Source organism: Peromyscus eremicus, chromosome X, assembly GCF_949786415.1.
Source record: "Peromyscus eremicus chromosome X, PerEre_H2_v1, whole genome shotgun sequence".
Classification (NCBI taxonomy): domain Eukaryota; kingdom Metazoa; phylum Chordata; class Mammalia; order Rodentia; family Cricetidae; genus Peromyscus; species Peromyscus eremicus.
The window spans coordinates 84,015,961-84,041,559 of record NC_081439.1 but is presented as its reverse complement, the minus strand read 5'-3'; the positions used below and the strand labels follow the sequence as shown (position 1 = coordinate 84,041,559).

The window sequence follows — 25,599 nt, the reverse complement described above, 5'->3', positions numbered from 1 at the left end:
AATTAATTTAAGCTGTAAGAACAGTTAGCACGAAGCCTGCCACAGCCATACAGTTTGTAAGCAATATAAGTCTCTGTGTTTACTTGGTTGGATCTGAGGGGCTGTGGGACTGGCAGGTGATAGAGATTTGTCCTGACTGTGGGCCAGGCAGGAAAACTCTAGCTACAATTATTATTTTGTTTTTAATTATCTTACAAAATAACGTTTCCTCGTGCCATTTTCATACACACTTGGCTTTGGTTGACTATGCTCCCACCCCTTTATCTCCCCAATTGCCCGGTCCCCCACCCTGTCTAAAGCCTTCCACCTCCATTATTCTATTTCACACCCATGTGTTCAGTTACCATGTCCACCCCCTCCTTTAAAGCCTCAGTTTACTCCTTTCCTAGGTCCCTTATTGGTCACTTGGCAACCACATACATTCACTTCCCCCAAAATACCCACATGTAAAACTTAGACGCTAAGATCTCCTTTAGGCATATACCCAAAGGACTTTATATCCTACCACAGCAACACTTGCACATCCATGTTTACTGTTGCTCTTTTCACAATAGCAGAAAATAGTCATCCTAGATGTCCATCAGGAGATATGAAAATGTGGTACATATACGCAATCTAACTTATGCAGCCACAAGAAAACATGCATTATTTGTCTTGTTGAGACTGTGATGCCTCACTAATATATTTCAATTTCACCCATTTCCCGGACAATCTCACCTTATTTATGGCTGCATAAGTTAGATTGCATATATATACCACATTTTCATATCCCCAATGGACATCTAGAATGACTATTTTCTACTACTGTGAAAAGAGCAGCAGTAAACATGGATGTGCAAGTGTTGCTGTGGTAGGATATAAAGTCCTTTTGGTATATGCTCAGGAATGGTATAGCTGGGTCACAGAGCAGTTCAATTTTCATGTTTTGAGAAGCCTCCACACTGATTTCCATAGTGGTTCTTGAAATAATAATAATGTGTCATCACTGATGGTGAAACTATAGTGTTTCTCCTTGCTTAAATTATGGTTTCCTTCTGTTTTCATATCACCTGTGCTGTATAACCCTTCCCGACCCTCTCTTTCCCTTGAAGCTGCCCTGTAAATGCTATCTTGGAGATTATTGATTTTCCCACAGCAGAAAAAAAAATATCAAGTCATATATTTAATCATGTACTTCTATATGTATAATATCTAACTTATTTTGGATATATTTGGATTTTTATACTTCTATTATAAAGAAAAATACACAGAGAGTGAAAGGAAATACTATTTCTATAGCAGTTTTTATTTATAACTTGAGCACAAGCTACTTTTACGTAATATCTGAAACATCAAGACAAAAAGTTTCAGGGTTACAAAAACACAATGGAAATTATAATGAAATTGTACTACAACATCATCTCAGGCATAAGAGATGGAATAGACTCAGGGAATCAGAATATCTGAGATTGAAGTTTGACTCCATTCTTTGCTGACTATTTTAGCTTGGATTCCCCAAGCTTCAGTGTTTCAAATTCTTCATCTGCAAAGAGCCTATGTTTGTATTATATACATCACTAGATTATTGGCAATAGAATACAATAAGAAAGTTTGTAAATTGAAATTTTAATATGAGTATTAACTCCAAAACTTATGAAAATGGAGACTTGCCGAGAATTGTACACAATTAGCAACTAGTGGCAGTAAGTATACACACGGAAACAAGCTTCAGTCAGTCAAAGAAGTCATGCAAACATTTTCAACTTTCAATGACAATGTAAAAAATTATTTTTAAAAATACGTAAAACATGAAACCTTTTGTAGGGAAAACCTGGAAAGACCAATATTTCTTAGACACACAGCCATTAAAGGTGTTACAATGATTGGCATATTAAAGATGTATTCACTTTTCAGAAAAAGTTATTAGTCACCTTATTTCCACCACTTATAGCATCTAACAAACAATCATATTAGCTGTTTTTCAGGAACCAAGCATGCTTTAACAAGAGATGAACAAAAGACTGCTTCTAAATCACATTCAATGTGAACATGCACGAATGCTACACATAAAGTAACCGGTTATTATAACACGAGTTCCTTCAGATTCTTGACAATTTTTAACTACGGTTCCTTAACACAGACGCAGAGAGAGTTCTTCAAAAAGTCGTGGCAATTTCATACGAGTCTGGAAATGGGACAGACACGCGTCCAGATCCAGTCACAAGAGGCAGAATCCCAGCAATCGGGATGACTTGCCAGGACAGAGTCAAAGTGACATTCCTGTTTCCCTTGAGACCGTGCCCGTCGTCAAAGAAAAAATACTTGCTTTTGACATCTTTGAGATCCAGCTTGGGGTTCTCGCCTCGCAGAAGGATCTTGTCCCAGAGGACCACCTGGTTCACAGCGTTGCTTTTGGTGGAATATTCTGCCGAGAGGTAAAGGAAGAGCTGCTTGACGTTCCAGTCGAAAGTCTTCTCCAAATCCGCAGAGATGTGGAAGGTGATGAAGCCCAGGTCGCTTTTTTTTCTGGGTCCGGTGAAGTCTTCCACTTTCTTGAGCAGGATCCTGGAGACGTGCAGGCGCACTGGCGCGCTTCTGTCTTTGAAGGCGGTGGTGAGGATGCAGCCCAAGGTGAGCGCCGCCATGACGCTCAGCGTGAAGGCGAACAGCGAGTTCGCCCGCGACAGCAGGGTGTTCATCTTGCGGGCTCAGCCGGCGGCTCCCTCCACGCGGGCTCCACGGGCGCTCGCTGGCTGCCTGGCTCGGGCTGGCTGGCTGGGCACGGCGGCGTGCAGTCTGCTCGCGTTCCCTCTGCCTGCCTCTGGCTCGCGCAGAATGCTGGGTGCGCGCACGCGTCCCCGGAGCGCGCACCGCCCACGATGCCTTTTCTTTCTTTCTTTTTTTTCCCCCCAAGTCCCTGGTTAACCCTACAACCACTGTCTGCTGATAGTCTAAGGCGTTTGGAGCATCTGATAGGAAACAGCAGCACCGTGTCTCTGCGTGGCTAAATCACCCCGGGAGAGCTTGAGCTGCCTCATCCCCCACACCCAGACACAGTCACTGAAGGTCCCATCTGCGCCCCCCCAAAGCCCTGTCCAGGGAACCCCTCCCTTTGCACACTGCTGCATCATGGCTTCCATACATCCTAGCCCCTCCCCTGGCCTTCTGCAACAGGCTCCTGATGGCTGTGCCCCCTCCCCCACCACACACACACACTAACTCATCCTGCCTCTCTGCAGTCCAATCTCTGCACAGAGAGCAGCCATCACCTACGGGTCATGTCCCTCCCCTACTGGGATCCTCCACACCCAAAATACCGTCATAGTGTCAAATGTGTGGCCCAGACTCTGTGCTGCATCTGCCCTTCCACCTCACCCCATCAGCCTGTGTGTTGTCTGCCAGGCTCCAACCACTGGGCTTGCCCTCTGCTCCTGGATCAGCTGGAGCACACAGTGCAAGGGCACTGAGAACTGTCCTGTCTGGGCTGGCTTTTTCACTCAGGACTCGGTTTGAAAGCCACTTCCAGGAAAGGCCTTTACTGACAACTCTCTCTGTAAGCCCCTGTTCAAGAGGTTTTCTGTTTATTTTCCTCTAACATAAGACCCCACTGAACTTGCCTGGTTAGTGGTTTTCTTACACAGTTTTGCCAGTCTACTATGGTGACCGATCCAGGACCCTTTCTATCCTGGTTTTTTTTTTTTTTTTTGTACTGCTTTCCCAGTGCCTCAGACAGCGCTTTATATACACATTGTGAGCATTGTGGCTTGGATGGAATTGTAAGTGTTCTGGCAATCGGGAGCCAAGGAATACCACGTGTCACAGTAAGCATAGCAGCTTACAGCCCTGCTCCAGGGAAAGGCTTCCCCAGTGTAACAGCTCTGCTCCCCTAGGGGAAGGTTTCCCCACTGAAAGTGTTATAGCCTTGCTCCACCCAGGTGAAGGTCTCACCCAAACCTCCTTCAAGAGACTTATTGGTGGGGAGGAATCCAGGAGAGTGGTTGCCTCAGCCAGGGTGGAAGGCAGCAGGGAAGGGGGCCACAGCAAGCTGAGCAGACACAGGGCTTGTATAGGGATTCTTAGGGGCGGAGTTTTTCCAGGGAGAAGATTTTCAGGCGGAAATTGGTCAGATTTCAGTCCTTGAGCCCAGAGTGGCTACATCTCGTGCTCAGGGATTGGTTGGTTTTCTGCTTAGTTGGTCAGGGGCAGAAAAGGCTCTGGTTTCAGGGCCAAAGTGTGTTTCTTTCCCTTGACCTTTTTTGGCCTTTTGGCTCTAATTTCAGGGCCAGGGCATATTTCTTTCCCTGGCTCTGATTCTGGGGCCAAAGTGTGTTTCTTTGGCACTGGTTTCAGGGTCAGAGTGTATTTCTTTGGTTCTGGGTTCAGGGCTAAAGCGTTTCTTTCGCTGACTTGGGTTTCAGGGCCAAGGTGGGTTTCTTTTCTTTTCTTTTTTTTTTCCTATTTACTTTTATTTATTTATTTTTTCTGGTGAACTTCCAGTATTTATTTGCCTATAAACTCAATAAAGCCATCTATACATGATTATAATAACCTACTCTTTGTCCAAACTATCCAAATGGATACATTTTATTTTTCACATTTCCTTTTTTTTTAAAGATTTATTTATTTATTATGCATACAGTGCTCTGCCTGCATATGTCCCTGCAGGTCAGAAGAGGCACCAGATCTCATTACAGATGGTTGTGAGCCACCATGTGGTTGCTGGGAATTGAACTCAGGACCTTTGGAAGAGCAGCCAGTGCTCTTAACCTCTAAGCCATCTCTCTAGCCCTATTTTCCACATTTCTAACAAGAATCCATGTAGTATTGATTTATCCTGATACTGAATACCCAATACTCCAACATTAATGTAGTGTTTTTTCTTTATTAAGAAATTTTCTACTCACTCCTCAAGCTATCCACAGACACCCCCTCCTCCCTCCTCCCACCCCCCAGCCCTCTTTCCCAATCCACCCCAGATCCCCACATCCCTCAAATCGAGGTCTCCCATGGGGAGTCAACAGAGGCCAGCTCACTGAGCCTAGGCAGGTCCAAGCCCCTTCCCACTGCACCAAGGCTGTGCAAGGTGTCACACCACAGGCACTGGATTCCCAGAAGCCTGCCCATAGACCAGGGATGGATCCCGATCCCCCTTCCTGGGTGCCCCCAAAACAGTTCAAGCCAAACAACCATCTTCCATGTCCAGAGGACCTAGTCCAGTCCCATGGGGGCTCCACAGCCACCAGTCCACAGTTCATGGGCTTCCACTAATGTGGCCGGTCATCTCTGCACGTCCTCCCATCATGATCTCGAAGTCCCTCGCCTGCAGTATCTCTCCTCTCTCTCATCAATTGGATTCCCGGAACTCAGCCTGGTGCCTGGCCATGGATCTCTGCACTCACCTCCATCAGTCACTGGACAAAGGCTCTGTGATGACAGCTAGGTTATTTGCTAGGCTGGTCACCAGAGTAGACCTGTCCAGGCACCAGGGTGGGTTTCTTTGGCTGGTCCTTTTACCCTACATACATCACTGGATGATTATTAATAAATTGAAGGAATTACTGACACTCAAGAAAAGATAGAAATTTTACAACCAAGAACAAATAAATAATACACCAAATGATTTAAGATACTGAACAACCTTGTTGCAAACAGGCATCAGTACTTTTCAAAGCTCAATGAATATCAGAATCAGGTGGAAAGCACCCACCCCAATTTCATGGTTTTCATTCAGAAGACTTGGAATAGGCCCAAATATCTTCAAGTTTAATAAGCACCAGCAGAAGTGTCGGACCATGGTCAAAAGAATGTCGCAAGGTGAACAATGCCTCGGGGGAACTGTGACAGAGGCTTCAGGAAAAAAGGGCTTTTTCCCTCAGGTGCATTTTGGTTCCCTGGATTGTTCTTGGATGTGATTTTGGGCCCCCTGTGACAAACATTTACATTCAATTTATAAGACATGTTTATTTTTGTTGGATGTCAGAATATAGCTATAGATCCCAATTTGGTCAGTGTCCCCTAAATCTGGATATGGCCTTCTGCCTTGCTTTCATGCTTCCCAGATATAATCTATAGTACGTGCCATGTAATTGTGTTTAAATTGGTCTGTCCAGAGACAGTTCTGGGAAAGGGTTGCTTGGTTAATATTTAGTATGTACTTACTGACGTTCATTTACATGTTTTTCTGAACTCAAACAACCTTCCTTGGATCATTGTTTTCTTTGGTACATTTGTGTATAAATACACTGAAACTGAAGTAAGGTTGTCTACAGAATTAAGACTGGAGTCCGCCCCCATTCTTTCAGGTCCTCAGATCCCGGGTCCAGCAGACAAGATCTGCACAGGTTGGTGAAAAGTCAACAAGAAGATTTGTGGTGGAAGGTACCACACTTAGAGAAATCCTGACTTCATTTGTCAACATTTTAATCCAACTAATTTAATGGCACCATGCAAAGTTCTGGGACAACTGGAAGACCTTTATTGACGTAATTTATCCAAGTGCCCTGGTCTCTTAATCCAGCTGAGAACACTGGGTTCTTCTCCCCCAGGGATCACTAAACTCTAGAGAATAGTCCTGTTCATTAGAAGGATTGGTATTCTTTTGTTTAGTCGAGACTGTTTCTGGGTGGTTGCTTACCCAATGCCCTAAAGATGGAATGCGGCGCGCCCCGACCAGCGGGGAAGCAAGACACGACTCCAAGATTCTTCCTCTATCACGGTTTTATTGAACGCTGCTCGGTTATGGCTTCTCGGGAGAGCTGGTACGGGAGGAGGGCCCCGGGCGCCGGGGCAAGCTGGCTTATATGCAGGTTCTGGGGGCGGAGCTTGGGCGGTAAGCTGATTGGTCAGTACTATCGGGCGGGAGAGCGACACGTTAGCATTCGGGATAAACAGGAAACCAGCGCCATCTTGTAATGGCGTTTGAGCCAGCGGACTGCTGCAGTTCCCCCTTTTTGTTTTTGGCAACCCAGAGCTAGGAGTCTCCTCATGATGAGCTTCCTGCTCGATGGGCGAGTGCTGAGTAGGAGGAACAATGATACTCTCAAAACGGGTGCAATGAGCATAGCTCTCCGTGTGCAGGAGCAGTATCATAGGCTTCCTAATCGGGTGCAATGGGCAGAGCCCTCCGAGTGCAAGGACAGCCTACAGTTCCCTCAGCTGGGCCAACCAGATACTTGGGGAACCGCCAGCATCCAGGGCGGCCATAGCTTTGAGCATAAGTGTACGCTCTGTACGATTGCGCTTTATCAACCTACAGAGGATCCAACCCAGTATGACTAGACCAATCAAGCCCACTGTTCCCATCGCCCACACCCCAGCCCATTCCTTCACATAAGATGCAGCTGTGACCAAAAAATCAGTAAATTCTCCCAAGGTGGTCAAATGAGCACGCGTCTGATTTAGGGCAGCAATAGAGGCGGTGAAATTCAATTGTAACATTTCAAATTCTCTCTCATATCCCAGGGGTACCCTGCCAGACTTTTGTTGTTATATGCCTGAAACAGGGATCCTAACTTATTCTTGGCTGGTTTAAAAGGTTTACTGTTTAAGCACTGTTTTTGAACTGGAAAATAAAATCAGTGCTATTATAGCTTGAAGTTTGATAGGTGGTAGGATAACAAACTTCATCCTCCAGCCTGCAGATGGTGGAATGAAATTGTGGAAAGAGAGTATCCGTTAAAAACACAGGAGCGGGCACAGGCCAGGCTCGAAGGAAAGCCCAGAATATGTCATCCTGAGTCCAGGCCAGATTCAGGGAGAGGCTGATCGTCAGGAAGGTCAGCATCATCTTCTCCATCTTCCTCATGTTGTTGTACCCCTCGTGTTAGTCTTGTCGGCACCCAAATCGGGTCTCTTGCATTCTGTGGGAAAACACAAAGAGATCCCCTTGACCTACGTAATACGGGGTCAGGGCCCATCCATTTATTTGTTAGCACATCCTTCCATAACACCATCTCCCGAAGGACTGGTGTTACGCCCACATGGCGATCAGCAGAGGTCTTAGATGCTTCATCCAAAGTTAAAAAATTAAGAGTGAAAAGAGCCAAGGAGAGGCGCTCGCCAGGGGTGCGCCCTATTCCCCCTTTTTGTTTTTGAAGCAGTTCTTTAATAGTACGATTTGCACGTTCCACTATGCCTTATCCCTGTGGATTATAAGGGAGGCCAGTGGAGTGTTGAACATCCATTGTTGCACAAAAGGAATGGAATGAGGAAGAAGTGTAAGCCGGACCATTATCCGTTCTCAAGAACAAAGGCTTACCCCAGCTGGCCCATGCAGCTAGACAATGGGCAATGACATGGCGTGTCGTTTCACCAGTCATGGCAGTGGCAAAAATAATGCCAGAAAAGGTATCCACTGAAACGTGAACATATTTTTGTTTCCCAAACTCTGAGATGTGGGTAACATCCATTTGCCACGAGGCTAGGGGTTTCAGCCCTTTGGGGAGAACTCCTATATGCGGTGGATGGTGAAAGGCAACACAATGTTGGCAGTTTTTGACAATCTTACGAGCTTGTTCCCTGGAGATATTGAACTTCAGGCGCAAGGTGTTAGCAGATACATGAAAATTATCATGGAACTTTTGTGCCTGTTCACAAGGTGTACTCATAATCCAAGCAGCTATGGCTATGCGGGTGGCCTCATCTGCCAACGTATTCCCGGCTGACATTGGCCCTGGAAGCCCGCTATGTGCTCGAATATGAGTCACATAAAAAGGTTGAGAGCGAAGTAACATCAAGGCTTGAATCTGTCTTAATACCGGCGCCACCATACTAGAAGGTTGTATATAGGCAGCAATTTCCAAATTTTTAAGTAAATTGACAACATATAGGGAATCAGAGACCAAATTAAAAGAAATATTAGGATATTTCTCAAAAACCTTTTGTATAATAAGACATTCTGCTACCTGAGGGGAGGTGGTAGGAAACTGGAAACTGTAGGTCTGACCATCGATGGACATGGCACCCTTGCCGGTCTTTGAGCCATCAGTATAAATTACAGGGGCATTCATGATGGGATTTTGAGATGTGATTCGAGGAAAATAAACAGTATCCTCCGAGGCAAATGTTAACAGAGGATGTTTAGGGTAATGGTTATCAATATATCCTGCAAAACTAACCACAAGAATAGCCCACCATGAGGTCGCACCTGTTAAAATCTCAATTTGTTCTTTGGTGTAGGGCACTATCAATGTTGCTGGTGGCTCGCCGAAAAACTCAAGGCACCACTTCAGGCCATTTAACGCCTGCCTTGCCACTAAATCGGGATAATAGTGGACATTTTTAGATCCCAATCCTTGTCCATGCAGCCACCAAAGAGGTCCATTCTGCCAAACCACTCCTAGAGGGACAACCTTTGTGGGGAGGATTACTAACTGGAATGACTGCGTATAGTCTAATCTCTTTAATTGAGCTGTTTTTAACGCTTCTTGTATCTTTTGGATAGAATTTTGAGCTTCCAATGTCAATTGTCGGGGAGAGGTCAAATCAGGATTACCTTCCAATATCTTATATAGGGGCATAAGATCTCCTTTTGGTATTTTCAAATATCCCATTAGCCAATTAACATTTCCTAAAAATTTTTGAAAATCATTCAATGTATGAAGGCATGAAGTTTGTAAGGTAATATTCTGGGGCATAATCTCATCTGGGGAAATACGGGTACCAAGAAAATCAACAAGTATGCCCTTTTGTAACTTCTCAGGGCTAATATAAAGCTCTGCATTTGCTAAAGCTTTCAAAAGGCTTTGCAAGCATTCTTCGACTTGCTTAACCTTTTCTCCAGTTATAAGAAGATCATCCATATAGTGTATAATTTTCAAATTGGGAAACTGACTTCGAATAGGGTCAATGGCGCGGCCAACATAAAGTTGGCACATAGTCGGGCTATTAGCCATGCCTTGTGGTAAAACTCGCCATTGAAAGCGTTCATCAGGAGCTTCATGATTAACGGCTGGAACTGTAAAAGCAAATCTAGGTCTATCCTCTTCATGAATGGGAATAGAAAAAAAGCAATCCTTTATGTCTATTGTTATCACAGGCCATCCTTTTGGTAATGCTGTAAGCATAGGGAGACCTCGTTGTACGGGTCCCATAATAACCATCTGTGCATTTATGGAGCGTAGATCATGTAACAATCTCCATTTTCCTGATTTCTTTTTAATAATAAAGATGGGAGAATTCCACGGTGACGTGGAAGGCTCAATATGATGTAACTGAAGCTGCTCTGCAACTAATTGTTTTGCCGCTTGGAGCTTCTCTTTTGACAAGGGCCACTGAGGTGTCCAAACGGGTGTATCAACTTGCCAGGGTATCTTTAATCGTTGCTTATCCTCAGAGGCCCCTATGAAAAACCCAACCCTTCTCTATACCTATGGGATGACGGCTGAACTGGACTACTTCTTCCCTGAAGGTTCCTTCCCAACCCCTTTCCTGGAAAATATCCCTGTTTCCTCATGATAGCTTGTGATGCAGGGGAATACTCATTGGTAAGCTGCAAATGCATCTGTTGCTGCACATCCCTCCCCCATAGATTAATGGGGAGGGATACGACAAAAGGTTGAAATTTTCCGTCTTGTTCTTCTGAGCGCCAAGTAAGTTCTTTAGCACTCATGCTAGGTGTTTCTTGGTATCCTAAGCCTTGAAGGGACTGGGAGGCGATAGTAAGTGGCCACTTTGAGGGCCACTCTTCCTGTCTTATGACACTCCGGTCAGCTCCTGTATCCAATAATCCAAGGAATCGCCTTCCCTCTATTATTAATTCTAACGTAGGTCTCTGATCCAAACCCATGGCAAGCATGAAGGCATTTTTCCCTGTAGATCCAAACCCATTAAGGCCTCGTTCCCTATCAGAAGCTGGAAATCTAGAATGATGAGAGGGGAGAACCAACATCTGAGCTATGCGGTCTCCTGGAGCAATTGAAAACAATCCCTTGGGAGACCAGCACATAATCTTGATTTTCCCCTGGTAATCAGGGTCAATAACACCTGGCAAAACCATCAATCCTCTAATGGAACTACCTGATCTCCCAATTATAAGGCCCACCTCATTTTTATTTAATGGATTCATAAGATCAGTATCAATGGCCTGCACCCCCATAGAAGGAGTCAGTACCATTGAGGAGGCGGCACACAAGTCCAACCCTGCGGCTGCTGACGTGGCTCTTTGCCCTGATTGGAGGGAGGCGGGGGGAATTCCCCCGATGCCTCGTTCTGAATAGCCCCGAACACTTTCGGGCCCCGGGGTCGCGGGCCCCGTGATCCGTTTTTTGAGACCGCAGGGAACATCGGCTGGAGGGGCTGCCCATTAACATCTTTCACTGATCTACATTCATTTGCCCAATGTTTTCCCTTTTTGCATCGGGGACAGGTGCCTGGCATCCTCTGTTGGTTTCCTCCTGAAGGAGACCGACACTCTTTCTTTAGATGTCCTGGCTTTCCGCAATTATAACATTTTCCTTTAGAGCCACTTCCTCGGTTGACAGCTGTCATAACTGCTGCAGCGAGGCCAGCATTGGTGAGAGGGCCCCCTATCTCCCTACATGCTTTCAACCAAGCCTCAAGCCCCTTCTGTTTCCAGGGCGTGATAGCCCGTCTGCACTCCTTTGTACATTGTTCATAAATAAGTTGCTGCGTTAAGGGGAGAGCTGTTTCCATATCCCCAAAAATTTTTCCCGCAGCATCAAGCATCCGGGCTACGAAATCAGCAAAAGGCTCATTTGGTCCTTGAATGATCTTAGTAAGGTTTCCACTCACTTCTCCTTTTCTGACCAGTTTTTTCCAGGCGGATACGTGTATCTCTTTCACTTGATTGTAAATTTCAATGGGGAAGTTTATCTGGTTATTTACCCATTGTCCTTGACCCAACAACATATCCGCCGTCCAGGCTGGCTGGCCATTTTGTGCATTACGCCGGGCCTGAATTTGGGCATGGTCTGTGACCAGAGACCTCCATTCTAGATAAGTACCAGGGGGTAAAGCTGCCCTTCCAACTTCCTGATAGTCTGCCGGAGTCAAAACATCCTTAGCTATTCTGTCTAAAATAGACAGAGGATAATGGGCAGTTGGGCCATAGGTCTGAACTGCTTGTACTAGATCTTTTAACATCTTGTAAGATACAGGCTCATGAGACCTGACCTGTGTGTTTGGGTCTTCGAACACCGGGAAAGCATTTGCTAGTTTAGTCCAGGTTTTGGGAGGAATGCGATGACTTCCTGCGCAGCTTCCTGTACTCACTTGTGAGTTAGGAGCGAAGGGCGGTGGTCGTGATAGCTCGGCTCCGGGCCCTGGGCCATAGCTTTCACGCTCATACCCCGCAGCCTCCCTTTCTAGGTCTATCTCATCCTCAGTATCTAACTCTGAGTCAGAATCAGACAAATTAATAGCGGCCAGCTCCGACCATAGGTACGCTGGTGCTGAAGGTTCCCTTTCTGTATGTTGTAATTTTTGTTTCTTCTTTTCTCTTTTATTTTCTTTACGTTTAGAATTTTCTTTGCTAGCTTCTGTTTCCTTACCGGTTTCGGACTGACTATCCTGCCATTCTGCCATAGCCTTTCTCCCCTTTGCTACTGCTTCCTGTGCCTTTTCCTCATCCAGACAAGATTTCACCAATCTCCAAAAAGGCAAGGTGGCTTTTCCTAGATCTTGTTTGTGTTTTTCTAAATCTTTTCCTAGCTTTTCCCAGGAACTCATCGTGAGATCACCGGATACCGCGAACCATGGCGCATGTTGATCTATCTCTTTAAGCGCCCTTTTTATAGAACCGGAGGAAACATTAATATCCCTTGCACCCAGTAATTCCTTCACAGGTTTGACAAAAAACTCAATATGTGAGTCAAAGTTCCCCATCTTTGAAACTGATTTCTCTACACCAGGTTTACTCAAAGAAAACAACGAGCTAACGAAAGACTGTCCCCACTAAGGAGCTTTACTTTCGTTTCGCTCGCAGCAACACAAACTTTACTTTCGTTTCGCTCGCAGCAACACAAACAAGTTTCCTCCGCGCGGTGGCAGCGCAGCCAAAAGCAGCACCCAATCACCAAGATAACCCACACAAAAATTATCAACGGGAAAAAGTCCAACAAAAAGGCAAGATTGGTGTCATAGGCGTCAGTCATACCTTATGAGTACTCACCGTTCCCGTGTGAGGTTCTGAATCTTCGGCCCTCCTCCGAGTCGTTCGCAAGGTCCGAAGTTTCCCGGGTTTCGGCACCAGTTGCGGCGCGCCCCGACCAGCGGGGAAGCAAGACACGACTCCAAGATTCTTCCTCTATCACGGTTTTATTGAACGCTGCTCGGTTATGGCTTCTCGGGAGAGCTGGTACGGGAGGAGGGCCCCGGGCGCCGGGGCAAGCTGGCTTATATGCAGGTTCTGGGGGCGGAGCTTGGGCGGTAAGCTGATTGGTCAGTACTATCGGGCGGGAGAGCGACACGTTAGCATTCGGGATAAACAGGAAACCAGCGCCATCTTGTAATGGCGTTTGAGCCAGCGGACTGCTGCAATGGAACTCTGATGTCTTCACTCTTACTCTTTTGACATGTCTCACAGAGTTGACACTTCATCGACTTCTTCTGTATGAGAATCTTCACCCTTGCCTGTCCTAAACAGAGCAAGTTTACATACCATTGACGTAATGCAGAGTTCTGGGAGTTCTGAAGCATCTGCTGATACAGTTACTCTAAAGAACTCCCTGGTCCTTCCCTCCACCTGAGACTCACAGGGTGCTTTTCCATGTAGGATCTCAACTCCAGAGTATTCCTTGTGGTTCCAATATGTCCAGAATTATTTGCTTGTGTGGAGGAAACTGGTGGACGGGTGCTGTCTTACTAAAAGTGTCCCCATGATGGGGACTCAAGGAACCTATCCAACTAACTCTACATCAGACTTGTTTCTTCACTCTGAGCCTCAGATTCTGCAGTGCAGGTTAAGCACTCTTCTCTGATGTTATAATAAAGACAAGGGGAGGAAAAAGAAAGCATGTGGAATAGAGATGAAAGCAATAGATGGGAAAGGGCAGACTCAATTCATTGGAAGCTGGGCAATGATGCTTTTCCTCTTCCCAGCTTTATCCTACATCTCCTCTTACACACTAAACAATGGAACCAAGACTCACCTAACAGACACGTGGGCTGATCCATGGTTACTATGTAGTCAGTGCACGATATTGATGTCAGAGGTATTGCTTTAACTGAATAAAGGAGGCAAAGTGCAGGGAAGTCCCATATGCTGAGGACAGACAAGATACCATACACTGTGCATTGCTACTTTTAGACATTTTTAAAAGCTATCTTCTGAGATAGGTAGTGTTATTATTTCCTTTGTACAGATGAGGTGATAGTTTTAGACAACAAAGTATATGCTCAAGGAATTCTGGGAGGGAAGGTGTCAACTTAATACTGATGGTATCTTGAAGGGGGAATTTACTGGCTAAATTGTAGAAAAAGTTAACATATATGTACATATATGCATCAATAAAAAGGGGGTAACTTCTGAGAAAAATGTGACTCAAATTAGGTTGACTCAAACATTATAAATGAATAATTGGGCAGTAAAAATCTCTACCACATCTCAAATGTCAAACAATAATTTTAGAAGGAAAATCATAATTAAAAAAACAACACATGATGACACCATAGTGATAAGTGATTCAGGCAAAAATCGTAAGTGGAAGCATAGTTGGCACTAATTTCCACAGCAGGCACTGAGTTGTCATGGTAACCACATTGGCCAAGGAGAACTGGGAAAACAACAGTGATATTAATCTTATTTTTTAATATGTGTTAGGATCCGAATAAGAATGGCATAACTGGTTTAATTAATTTCAAATATTCCATATGATAAACATTCCTGTAACATAAATATCCATACATTCATATGATCACACATTCCCACATACATATGTCTTCCCTTCTCTCTCACCACCCAAGATCCTGGGAATGTATTATAGTGAATTTACTGGAAGGTAAAGAAGTGAAACCACACCTTTCAACAGATTCATTTTGAACCACATATATGCATTAAATCCTACTGAACTATGTTCTCTCAACAAACTGAGTTTTCTATAGAGTGTCAACAGATAAAAATTGGTACTTTGATTCATAGTTTATGTATATTTTCAATGACTTCTTAAATCAGATGTCGATGTACAGGAAAATGCATGTTGATCAGGAAGTACTTTTTACAAGCTAGACCTGTGCTTCTAACCATTTTTTTTCCTCAATAGCTACCATTACATATTTGGTCACTGAAAATTTGGGAGAAATGTATGATAACCTGCATTTTTATTTTAAAAATACTGTCATTTAAAAATCATCACAAAATATGAAGTATCTGTATGGATAATCTATCTACAAGAAGTTATGTCTGTAAATTAAATACTTCAAGATGTTGCTACAATAATTAAAGACCCAATCAATTGGAAGGCACATCTTGTTCATGGGTCAGAAGACTCGGATTATTTATATGTTAATTTTCCCCAATCTAATCTAAAGACTCACTGCAATCCCAATAAAAATTATTATTCTCCATTCTTGATATGCTCATCCATTTAAAGATGCTTCAGCCAGGCAGTGGTGGCGCACGCCTTTAATCCCAGCACTCGGGAAGCAGAGGCAGGCGGATCTCTGTGAGTTCCAGGCCAGCCTGGGCTACCAAGTGAGTCCCAGGAAAGGCGCAAAGCTACACAGAGAAACCCTGTCTCGAAAAACCAAAAATAAATAAATAAAAAAATAAAAATAAAAATAAATAAATAAATAAATAAATAAAGAAATAAAGGAAGAAAGAAAGATGCTTCAGTCATGAACCAAATTCCTGCCTATCTATATATCATGCCTTCTATGTCATGGCTCATCCCAAGCCCTCTCCCTTCAAAACTCTTGAAAATAGTGTGCTCTGAGCAAGTGTGTGTTCTGCTCTGCATCTCAAATACGGGTCTTACAGCAGGCTGCCAGCTCTCTCTCCCCTTCTCTCTTTCCTTGTCAGCATCAAGGCAGATTCCATGCTATATACATGCATACATTCATGTCCACTTCATCTTTTCTCCCTAACAATCTTGCTCTGTATTGATTGTATCATTATAAGATCTCAAAATATAATTTCACATTTGAGCTCTGAGCCAATTAGACATACAAAAAATGTATGAAAAACAATACACCCATCCACTCTATGCATTGTAATGGTGATATTAGAGTGAGGCTGGAGAGATGGTACTTCAGGTAAGAGAACTTACAGTTCTTACAAAGAATTTTATTTGGTTCCCAGCACCCACATGAAAGCTCACAAGCACCATAACTTCAGTTCCAGGGGATCAGATGTCCTCATGTGGATCCCATAGGCACCAGGTACAAATACACAGTGCACATATATGCATGCAAGCATTCACATAGTCATGTGAGATATAATAAATAAATCTTTGAGAAATGGTGATATCAGAGAGGGCTGGTGGTTAGACCAGAAGGAAAAATGCTTTTTATTAATAAAACCCAAAACTGGAAAATGTATTGACCTTGTGATGCTGCATGGGACAGTCAAAGAAGTGATCTCCTCTTTGAAAGATTCCTGTCTATATGTGCCAAAACAAAGGAGCTTCCTTGTAAGGTTGTCCTTAAAACAGATGATAGACAATGTTTCAGAACATGTGTCTTTCAAAAACACTTCTCAATACAAACTTAAAATACTTATTCAGATAGACTGTTAACCATGCCATCTCCTCAGGTTATAGCTTTCTACGAACCTAATGGGGCCCCTAAGGTTAGAAAACTAAGCACTGTTTCATATCAGATGGGCAGAAATAGATAGATAAGACATACAACCCGAGAATCCAGCAATGAGACAGAATTTTCTGCTTGAATAGATTAGTATATAGAGAAATATCAAGGAGCCTATAAGAACCAAGGCATCTAGGGAAATTGTTAGCGAATCCTAGACGAGTAAAGATGGATAAATGATGATGATAGGAATCTATAATGGCTGAATCTGGGGACGGGATGATTCCATAAGATCTTCTTTGTCAAAGATCATGAATATTAAACTTAGTCTATTTGAACTCAATAATGGTCCAACTTCATGATTCTTATCACCTGGAATAATTCTAGAATTTCAAAAGAAAACCCAGTCAGACTTTGTGTATATGCTCCATCTTCCTCAAATGGAAAATGTGAACCATAAACACGCACAGTTCTGAGGGATGGCACACGATGACAATCTTCAAGGAAACATTTGGCAATACCTACAAGTGAAACAAGCAAGTTACCTGTCACTTTCTCCGTCTTAAATCCAGACTGCAGAGAATCACTCCGAATTGACTCCACATAACTCTCTCTCTCTCTCTCTCTTTTTTTTTTTTTTTTTGGTTTTTCGAGACAGGGTTTCTCTGTGTAGCTTTGCACCTTTCCTGGAACTCGCTTTGGAGACCAGGCTGGCCTTGAACTCACAGAGATCCACCTGCCTCTGCCTCCCGAGTGCTGGGATTAAAGGCGTGCACCACCACCGCCTGGCCACCCTCATTTTAAAACTAAAAAATGGGCAAATAGTTTTACTTGCATAATTTTCTCACAATGAAATTCTAGTTTTTGGAAACTTTCATAACTCTTACATGCCTAATAGTGTAAATAGAAAAGAAACTAGAAATCAGTACAGTAGTCTAACTTTGGAAAAGCAATTCACTTCATCTTGCAGAAAACCCTGAGGTGCTAATACCAGGAACTTTCTTAAGAAGGGACCTATCATGCACAAATATTCCACCATACTGGTTCAACAGGTAGCTGCTTCACAAACCAGACTTGATTCAGTGGAGTGACTTTCCTCATAGCTGTCCCACTCCTTGAGAGCAATGCACCATGGGGGCAGGGGTTTTTGTGAAGAGAGAGAGAGAGAGAGTGTGTGTGTGTGTGTGTGTGTGTGTGTGTGTGTGTGTGTGTGTATAAGATGCTGTATTCAAGAACTGAGGAATGAGGACACTGCCCTTCGATATGATGGGAATGGCCAGGCATGTGTGGTTTCATTAATGTGTCAGCGCATAAGGCTCCTGTCACTGTGGTTTCTACCATCCCTGTCCTAGTGCTGTTTATGTGCCCCTGTCAATAACTAAGCAGAAAAAGAAACATGTGGTTTCACTATTATTGTGCCCACAAGGACATTTTGGGAAGGTTTCGACCAACGTTTTTAGTGTTCTGTATATCACTTCTGTGCTGGTTAATTTTACATGAACTTGACACAAGCTACAGTCATTTGAGAGATGGGAACTTCAATTGAGAAAATGCCTCCATAAGATTGGGCTGTAGGACATTTTTTCAATTAGTGATTAATGGGGGAGGGCCCTGCCCATTGTGGGTGATGCTATCCCTGGGCTGGTGGTCCTGGGTTCTATAAGAAAGCAGGCTGAGCAAGCCAGGGGAAGCAAGCCAGTAAGCAGCACTCCCCCATGGCCTCTGCATTAGCTCCTACCTCCAGGTTTCTGCCTTGTTTGGATTCCTGTCCTGACTTCCTTCAATGATAAACAATGATATTTAAGTGTAATCCAGATATAACCCTTTCCTCTCCAACTTGCCTTTTGGTCACGGTGTTTCACCGCTGGTAGAAGTTTGGCAAGTATTAGGAGATGTAGCCATGTTGGAGGTGTGTCCCTGAGGGTGGGCTTTGAGGTTTCAAAAGCCCATGCCCCCCTTTCTCTCTTTCCCTCTCTCTCTCTCTCTCTCTCTCTCTCTCTCTCTCTCTCTCTCTCTCTCTCTCTCGCCTGCCCTCTGCCTCATGGCTGTAGATCAGATATAAGCTCTCAGCTACTGTTCCAATGCCATGCCTGCCTGTCCGTTGTTACACTCCCTGTCATGCTGACCATGGATTCTCCTACCCTCTGTAACTGTGAACCAAAATGAATGTTTTCTTCTATAAGTTGCCTGGTGATGGTGCGTTGTCACAGCAGTACAAAGGTCACTAAACACAGGAGGGACGGTTTATTTGGCTTACACTTCCAGATCACAGTCCATCACTGAAGGAAGTCAGGGTAGGAACTCAAGAGGAACCATGGAAGGACACTGCTTACTGGCTCACTCCCTAGCTCATGTTCAGCTAGCTGTCTTATACAGCCCAGGCCCGCCTGCCTAGGGATGGTATTGTCCACAGTAGGCTGGGTCTTCCCATATCAATAATCAGATAAGGTAATATTCAATAGACATGGCTACAAAGCAATCTGATCTAATAAAGGCAATTCTTCAATTCAGGTTCCCTCTTCTTGGGTGACTCTAGGTTGTGTAAAGTTGACACTAAAAACTAACCATGAGGCAGAGGTTAAGAGTGCTGACTGCTCTTCCAAAGTTCCCCGGTTCAAACCCCACCACCACATGATGGCTTACAACTGTCTGTAACTATATTACTAGGTGACATGATGCCCTAGTCTGGTCTTTGTAAGCACCAGGCATGCATTTGATACACAGACATACATACAGGCAAAACATCTATACTCGTAAAATAATTTAAAATTTTAAAAATAAAAGTCAATAAAATGAAAATTTAAAAACTAACCAGGATAACCTAACTTCTAAGGAACACAGAGGTTTCTGGCCTGGTTTTACTCTTCCTCACTTCTATGATCATCTTAGCTGAGAGGAATTATGCCTGGCTCCAGATGCAGCTTATTACTGCTTAATCTAATTCCTCGTGAGGACTACAACTCAGAGACTCAGTAACACCCTAGCCATTTCTCTCTCTACAGCCATATACAGCTGTAGGAATGTGTGTGTGTGTGTGGGGAGGGGTCAGGGATCTGATATCCCACTTGTGAGTGGAGATGACCACAGTAACAGCAGAAAATAACAGAACTTGTCCTACACTCACACTCCTAAGGATCTCCTATGTATGTCATTGGTATGCATTTTCCTATCACTCACTGTAAAAACTGGGCAAAATTACCACAAAGTAGTTTGAGTTCTGCCTCCTTCCCTATGAAGCACTCAGAACACTTTCTAGAATAAACTCAGTGGACAAGTACTTCTGATCCCTTACTGCTACTGGAGCATCCAGTATCAGCAACCCTTTCCAGTAGCATAGTCAGTTATTAATAGAGCCCAAGGAAACCCAAATCATGCCATCATTCTCATGGGAGTTACTACACAGGGTGTGTCCCATACACTGTGATCTGCCACATCTGTCTGTCTGAATTGCTGGAGTGTTCTCACTCTTGGGCAGCCAAGAGACATTTGATTTCTCTAACTTTGACACGGTATATACACTGTGCACAAACAGCAATAACAGAAAAGGAGACTCAGGAATGGATGACCTCACTGCTGAATTTAACAAAACCTTTAAAGGCTAATGCCAATGCTTCTTAAACTATTCCACAGAAGTGAAAGAGAAGGAACTCTCCCAAACTCATTCTGTGAGGCCAGTAACACCGTATCACCCAAACTTTAAAAAGACACAACAAAAAGAAAATATAACAGATGAACATAATGCAAAACAATGCTCAACAAAATAGTCACATATGTATAAATATGAGCCTTAACTTGTTGAAACAAGACTGACTTTGTTCTTCTTACAAAGCTGTTTAACAGTAACTAAGAGAACTGTCCAGTGTCTATGGCATGGAGTGAGACTACAATGGTCTTTCAAATATTGGAGATGTCTTAGTGTCAAGGCTAAGACAGGCATCATAAGACTCATTTATTATTGTTCCTCTCCTCATAAGAACAATTTACATGGAGGGAAATAAAGCCTATTTGTCTTTGAGGTGCCTTGGGTTCATAACTTCAAAGGCAAAAGGTGAGGTCCATTCTTTAGAATCTCAAAATCTATTCAAAAAGCACATATTGTGATTCCCTGCGAACCTACTGGCTACAGCAGCCAGAGAAGGAGGTAGGTATCTTCAGATCTTCACTCTCCCTCCTCTCCTCCAAAGCCAATCCCCCAGTCTCATTCCCAGCTTCATAGCAGGACACCTGCTTCAGCCTCCCCTTCCCTTTTACCCCCATCTCTATTGAATCACACAGATCTTCTACAACCTTCCTCATCACCCCATCCCTTTGCCTCAGCAGCCAACTCCCCACAGGCATTTCCTAGGAACCCACCAGCCACGCCAGTCAGGGAAGCAGATAGGCCAGGGAAACAGGCAATCTTCAGATATCATTCTCCCTCCTCTTCTCCAAATTAAATCCCCCAGTCTCATCCTCAACTCTGTGGCAGGCACCTACTGTGGCATCTCCTCACCTCCATTCCCAGGGTACTAAGCAGATCCTGGTGGCACACCCTGCTTTTCTCCCTCCCGTGGACTCTCTCAGTCCCCCTCTCCCCATTCCCACCCCTAAGTGTCAGCTCCCAATACCTAGAAACACATTCTACCCACAACCCTCAGTGGCCACATCTGGCAGGATCCGAGAAGCATTCTCTGCTAGGCAACCCACAGCCACTACACACTTCTAAGAACCAAAGAGGACAACAGAAACCAAGGAACAAAACATCCACTAAAAAAACACAAGATCATGTATCGGCACTAGACTTATCCCAAACCTAGATGCCTAGAGGCCAGCATAAAAACACAATCAATAACAGCCAGGACAATATGTGTCCTCCAAAGCCCAGCTATCCTACCACAGTAGGCCCTGAGTATTGCAACATATGTGAAGCACAAGTCAAGGACCTTAAAATAGCTTTTATTATTGTGTTAGAAGTCCTTAAAGAGGAAATGAATAAATCTCTTAAAGAAATCTATGAAAACACAAACAGTGAAAGGAGATGAATAAAACAGTTCAAGACATGAAAGTGGAAATAGAATCAGTGAAGAAAACCCAAACCGGGGGAAAACTTTAGTAACTCAATCAGGAACTTTAGAGGCAAGCCTCACCAACAGAATACAAAAGATGGAAGAGAGAATATCTGGCATTGAAGACACTATAGAAGAAATAGATATCTTGGTCAAAGAAAATGTTAACTCTTAAAAAAAAAAGTACACATTATTACCTGTCCTGGTCAGTTGGTTAGTTTTTCTATTATGTCAACTTGACACAAGCTAGAGTTATCTGGGAAGAGGAACCTCAACCGAGAAAATGTCTCCATCAGATAGCCTGTAAGCAAGTCTGTGTGGCATTTTCTTGATTAATGATTGATTTGATAGATCCCAGTCCACTGAAGGGGATGCTAGTCTTGTGCAGGTGGTCCTGGGTTATACGAGATGCTTACATAGGTCTGCATCAGATGGGATCCCGGAGCTGACAGGAGAACTGGACCCATGCCCCCATCCCTAAGCCAGAAACTATCTCCAACTGATAAATACTTGCAAATGAAATTTTAGTTTCCTCTAACAGAGTTTCGCTGTGGATACAAACTACTCTTAAGGGCAGCAGCATGCCCAGAAGTAGATGGTCAACAGAAGACAAACAAATGGCGTATTTGAAGGTTTCTTCTCTCATAATGTTCCGTCAGGATGTTTTCTTTTTAAAACATTTTTATTTTTATAATTTAAAAATAAATCTTATTTTCTATTTTTTATTTTAATTATATTTTATTTATGTATTTTCTTCACTCTTTATACACTACAGGTCCTTTGTGTATATATTATGGGTTCCAATGTAGTGTTTTTATAGGATTTCTGAGTGTGTGAACGAGTGGGCCTCTGATTCTTGTGGCTGCTCTTGGACTCTTTTCCTTCTGTTTGTGTTGTCCAGTTCTGATGTGTTAGTTTTTGTTTTATCTTATTATATTTTATCTTATTTGATCATTATTATCCCTTAGAAGCCTACTTGTTTTCTAATGAGAGACAGAAAGGGGTGGATCTGGATAGGACGGGAGGTGGGCAGGTCCTGGGAGGAGTAGAAAGAGGGGAATCCGTAAGCAAGATATATTATGTGAGAAAAAACCCTCTGTTTTCAATAAAAAAAAGAAAGCTAGCTGAGCAAGCCAGGGGGAACAAGCCAGTAAGTAACACTCCTCCATGGCCTTTGCTTCAGTTCCTGACTCTAGCTTCCTCCTTGAGTTCCTGCTCTGCCTTTTCTGGATAATGGACAACAAGCTGTGTGCTGAAATGAACCTTTCCTCCCCAAGATGTTGTTGGCCAAAGTGTTCTATCACAGCAATAGAAACCTATCTAGAGCATTACCAAGCTGGAAGAGAGGTGTGCTTATGAACCTCCCTAGAGTACTCAGCAACCGATCACAGTGGGGAAGCAAGGTGCAATGGAGGCCCAATGGCTGCTTCTCCACTGCTCAGTGTGTTGAAATCTTGATGGGAAAATACAGCACCAATCCCACAGTCACCAATTCAGGGAACTTTTCTTCTCCCCAAACAACTCTTAAGTGTGCTCTAAGCATTGACTGAGTCAATATAGAAAAGTCTATGGTACATAAAAAATTTCTATTAGTGTATGTTATCATATCTATATTCCTATACTCATCAAAACATGTGATTCATGTTGAGGTTATGTTTGGTTTGTAAATTTTTTTGAGATTATAATACAATTACATCATTCCTCCTTCCTTTTCTTCCCTCCAAATTCTCCCATATACCTTTCCTCTTTATTTTTCAAATTCATAGCCTCTTTTTCATTAACTATTTGTTTGTGTGTGCATGTGCTCAGTCTGTATACTGTTACTTGCATTTGTGTCTTCAGCACTGGCCTTTACTATAAAAAATGTGCAAATATATATGAATTCACAGGGACCATGGCAGCACGCACAGGGCTTACACAGGTCTAAGCCACATGGGATCCTGAGAGGAAGAGTGGATACAAGCCCCCATCCCTAACCTAACAGCTATCACCAATTGACAACTGCTTGCAAATGAAAAATTGGTTCTCTCCAGTGGAGTCTCACTAGGTATATAGATCACACTTAAGGGCAGGTCCCATGCCCAACGGTAGATGGCCAAACACAAAGTGAACTCAATGGCATTTTTTTTTTACCTCATAATGCTTTGTCTGGGCCCTACAGGTCTTTTGCTTGCATATTATGGTTTCCGATTTTGTGCCTTTATGGGATTTCTTTGTGTGTGAATTTGTCTGCCTCTATATGTGTTTCTTGTGCTTTTTTCTTTGGCTCTTTTTTTCCTGATCCTTTGTTTTGCTGTATTCAGTTTTGCTTATTTTTATCTTATTTTATTTTTTCTTTCCTTTCCTTTTCTTTTTGATTTAGAAGCCTGCTTGTTTTCTAATGAGAGAGAGCAAGAAATGGTGTGGATTTGGGTGAATGAGGAGGTGGGGAGGCTCTGGAAGGAGGTAGGAGAGGGGAAACATAATTAGAATAGATTGTATGAAAAAAATCTATTTTCAATTAAAAACATTGTGCAAGTAAAAAACACCACACACTGATATTAACTAGACCTAAAATATGTACCTCTCAATAAACTTCTATACAGATATCCATTCTGAAGCTATGGAGCTTCACATTGGATTTTACATGTTCAATAGCAAATATGTTTTTATTCATTTGTCAACCACCATAAAATGAAAGATCCATGACAGAATTAGAACTAGAAAAACAATTAACTTGATATCTTCTTTCATAAGTAATGTTCATTACCTGCATTCACTCCTTAACTTGCATTCCTTCCTTCCTCATTTTCTAAAGCCCATTATTCTTCTGTTTTCTACATGTTATACTGTACCTGCATGTATATTTGCTTACATATATACTCATATTATTAGCTAGGCTCCTATATAAAGAACTTGTGGATTTTTTCTTTCTTTCTGAAGTTGTATCACCTGGGTTAATAGTATATATTCTAAATCCACCAATTTTCCTATAATATTTTATTATATTTTTCTTTAGAGTTTAATAATATTCATATATGTTATTTTCATTAACCATTCATCTGTTGATGGACAACTGGATTGATTTCGATTCTTTGCTATAGAGACTAAAGTAGCATAGAATAAACATGGAGATGCAAATATCTCTATGGTAGGGTATGACATTGTCTAGGCATATACCCCATAGTGAAACAGCTGGGCTACATGGTAGTTCTATTTTTAATTTTTTGATAACCCTCCAAACTGATTTCCACAATGACTGAATTAATTTGTACCCCTACAAACAGTGAGTAAGTGTTCCTCTCTGTGCATCCTCTCCAATTTTTGTCAGAATGCCTATCATTAAACATTGATAGGCATTCTGACTGGGATGAGGTAGTATCCCAAAGTCATCCTAATTTGCACTTTCTTAATAGCTAGGGATATTTAACACCTTTAAACATAGTTATTGGCCACTTGTATTTTTTTTTTTTTTAGAAAACTGTTTACTGTATTCATTTACACATTTGTTAATTGGTGGTCTTAGTTCCTTGGCATTTAATTCTTTCAATTCTTTGTTAGAGCAACAACAACAACAACAACAGACTGCTGGAATTCTGATTTCTGAGTTTCCAATGGTCACTGCAGGGCCTAGAGGGTATACTGCTATCATTCAAGAGGTTACTTTGGGACTATGGCTCTACGCACAGTCTCTAGGTAGTAGACAGATGTCAATGGACCTGAACTTTGTATCCTACCTCCAGTAGGTTCATAGAATCCAAGGGTTGAGTTGAGTCCATCTGGTTATCTAGGTGCTGAATGTCCAGATCCACACTTCATTCCTGTAGGCACAAAGCCAAGATGGGATCACTTAAGCAACTCATTTCATACTGAACACCAAGTTTCCCTGGTCCCC

The 25,599-nt window shown here is 43.0% G+C and overlaps 1 protein-coding gene across 1 annotated transcript; it reads right to left on the bottom strand.

The window, feature by feature from the left end:
* Positions 1 to 1,264: 1,264 nt before the first annotated feature.
* Positions 1,265 to 2,819, bottom strand: LOC131899472 (signal peptidase complex subunit 3). The gene has a single exon (XM_059250949.1). It carries the CDS (start codon positions 2,676 to 2,678, stop codon positions 2,136 to 2,138), a length of 543 nt encoding a protein of 180 aa, XP_059106932.1. The 5' UTR covers positions 2,679 to 2,819; the 3' UTR covers positions 1,265 to 2,135.
* Between the last annotated feature and the right edge of the window lie 22,780 nt (positions 2,820 to 25,599).

Excerpts from the sequence above, each read along its gene's own strand:
- LOC131899472 (XM_059250949.1), bottom strand. The coding sequence starts at position 2,678 with ATGAACACCCTGCTGTCGCGGGCGAACTCGCTGTTCGCCTTCACGCTG.